This window comes from Humulus lupulus, chromosome 1 (genome assembly GCF_963169125.1).
Source record: "Humulus lupulus chromosome 1, drHumLupu1.1, whole genome shotgun sequence".
Lineage (NCBI taxonomy): Eukaryota > Viridiplantae > Streptophyta > Magnoliopsida > Rosales > Cannabaceae > Humulus > Humulus lupulus.
In genome coordinates, this window is record NC_084793.1 from 124,445,325 (window position 1) to 124,448,166 (window position 2,842).

The following is a 2,842-nucleotide window of genomic DNA, read 5'->3' on the forward strand; positions in this document are numbered from 1 at the left end:
TCCCACTATAACTCCGCATGCCCACACGCCTAGTGAGGTGTAGAGAAACATCTTGGAAGATTTTGGCCTGAGTATTTTGGAGGCTGTTTTGGTTGGATGTTCGTTCGAGATATAAAAAGATAGAGAGGAATCTTGATAGTTCTACAACTAGTAAATTTCTTATCTTTTTATACGCATATTAATGGATTCAGTTATTTAAAGATTTTTTAAATAATTTTTTTTGAAATCCCTGGGCCCACCACCCCGTGCATTCCACTGCGCACATGGTAAACCAGTTTCCAACAATTGGTACCAGAGCGGTCATTAATCTCTGCATACATTAATTGTTGTGTGGGTGAAATATGCATTCTTATATTATTGTAATATGTGATGAATGGATGGATGTTTGTTTAATAAATGTTTGTTCTTAAGAGTCGTTAATTATATAGTGTTTTGGGTTTAGGAATTGCTCTTATTTTTCTAGATCTACAAAATTGTAAGCCATTTAGGGCATAGATGTTTTGTAATTTAATTTGTTGCAATTATAAAATTATTTTCCAATTGTTGTAATCTGAGCCTCAAAGCCCTAAGAGAGCCCGAACCCCTAACTGCGCCCCTCGTTGTGCGCCTGACTCCCCGCTCCCATGCGAGCCTGGTTCCCCGCGCCATGATCCCCGCGGCCCTTCGCGCCTGTCTTCCCGCATCCAGCACGCCTACCAACTGCGCCCTATGCACCTTCTTGATTCATGCCCTGCGTGCCTGCCTAGTCGTTCCCTTTCCGTGCCTCTGTCGTGGTGTTGGTGCGTAGGTGGCTTTCGAGCCGCCTGCACCAAGTCAAGCCCAAATTACAAATTTCATTGCCTGGCTCCTCACAAGAGCCCTAGAGCATTGGACTTTTTCTTGAATTTCTGGGCTTGGCCCAATTATTAATTAGGATTTTAAAATTCTAATTAAATCTTGAATTAAGTTGCCCAAATTCAATATGGGCCAAAATAACTAATTGGGATTTAATTACCCAAGTTCAATATTTTTAACGGATTATTTAAAAATTATTGAAGTTATTTATAATTCAAAATTGTGCTTGATGGCATAAAAATAATAGAAGACCCAAAAGATGGAGATGGAGATTCTACATGAAGCCTTGATATTATTTTATTTATTTATTCAAATGATTGAATGTATTAAATGTGTTTAATAGCATGATCATGCATTGTAACATGCCATAAATATTACTGACACAGTATCTAATTAAAGCATGCATCTCATACGAGTAGTAACATGTGTTTGATTAGGAACATCCTATTTGATTATATGTTTTTATTTGATGAATCATATAATTAATCTAGTTTAATATAGTACAGGGTGGAGAATTTATTTTGAGTGTTAATTTCAAACCTATTTGATAATTAATTTTATTAGATATGGAAATGATATTCTTAATAATTAGAGCATTTATAGACTAGATAGTTTAAGAGCCTATTTAGTAGATTGATTAAATTTTGTTTAATGATTAAATGCTTAGTGAGAATAGTCATATTAAATATCATTTAATAAATTAATTGGATTAATTTAGTTAATTAAAAAGCATAGGATGTTTTGAGAAATCACGTATTCTGAAATAGTGAGCGGGAGAAGGAGATGTAATAATAACTCATATAGTCTCCATCGTTAGTTAACTCCAATGTTTCATGGAATGGGCCTCGAGGCGCCTTTCTTTGCGTCCACCTAAGGAAGGTTTCTGACTGTATTATTATTTAAGGTTAACTTCTTTAATTTTAAGAATAGGATTGAATGATGTATTTCAAGTTTAACAGACCCTAAGACACACTCTTGAGTTAAGTCATTAATATAAAATAATGGGTTACAGTCATAAAGATTGACTAGGCTTTCAAGCGGACTAGTCAATCTTGATCAAACAAGCAGTTATTCGTAAGTCAAAAGAGAAAATAACTGATTTTAAGTTTTCACTTATGAATGTGAGAAGTGTCTCAAAAATAATTTGAGATTAGTCTGACCTGCCCTAAGGCTGGTCCATTAATTGTCAAATTAATTTATCTTGAAATTAGTAATAATTATTTTTATGTGTTTTTTAAATTTGTTGCATTCATGCATCATATTTACTATTCCAAAATTATTGATATTCATTATATGTGCGAAATTCATTTTGTTTTATTTATTTATTTAATTCAGCAATAATGTCTAGCTCAAACATTATTACTCCTTTACTTGCAAATGAGAAACTTACTAGTGATAATTTTATAAAATGGAAATCAAACATGAACATTGTGTTGATTTGTGAGAACTACAAGTTTGCCTTTACTGAGGAATGTCATGAGGTCTCTACTGCCATTGCTCCCAAAACTGCAAGGGAGAAGTATGATGCTTGGATTTTATCCAACAACAAGGCTAAATGCTACATGCTTGCTAGTATGAGTGATGTACTTAGAAAGAATCATGAAGACATGGATACTGCATATGAGATATGGGCGTCTTTTCAAGTCATATTTGGACAGTAGTCCGATCAATGAAGACATGAGGCTACTAGAGCCTATATGAACATGAAAAATGAAGAAATGTGTTTCTGTCAGAGAACATGTTATTAACATGAAAAATTCAATTCATGAAGTAAAATTTCATGGAGCAACCATTGATGAGAGGACTCTAGTTAGCTTGATACTTGAATCACTCACACCATAGCTCTCCACATTTACCATCAACTATGTTATGAATAAGTTGGAGTGTAATATGACTCAGGTGTTAGATGAGTTGCATACTTTTGAATAACTCAATAAGAGTAATACAAAAGTAGAAGGAGCAAATATTGTTTATTCTAAACCTTCCTCTTCAAAAGGGAAATATAAGA

At 33.9% G+C, this 2,842-nt stretch overlaps 1 protein-coding gene across 1 annotated transcript; it reads left to right on the forward strand.

The window, feature by feature from the left end:
• The first annotated feature begins 2,174 nt into the window (after positions 1-2,174).
• Positions 2,175-2,495, forward strand: LOC133821305 (uncharacterized). The gene has a single exon (XM_062253683.1). The coding sequence runs from the start codon at positions 2,175-2,177 to the stop codon at positions 2,493-2,495; it is 321 nt and encodes a 106-aa protein (XP_062109667.1).
• The last annotated feature ends 347 nt before the right edge of the window (positions 2,496-2,842 follow it).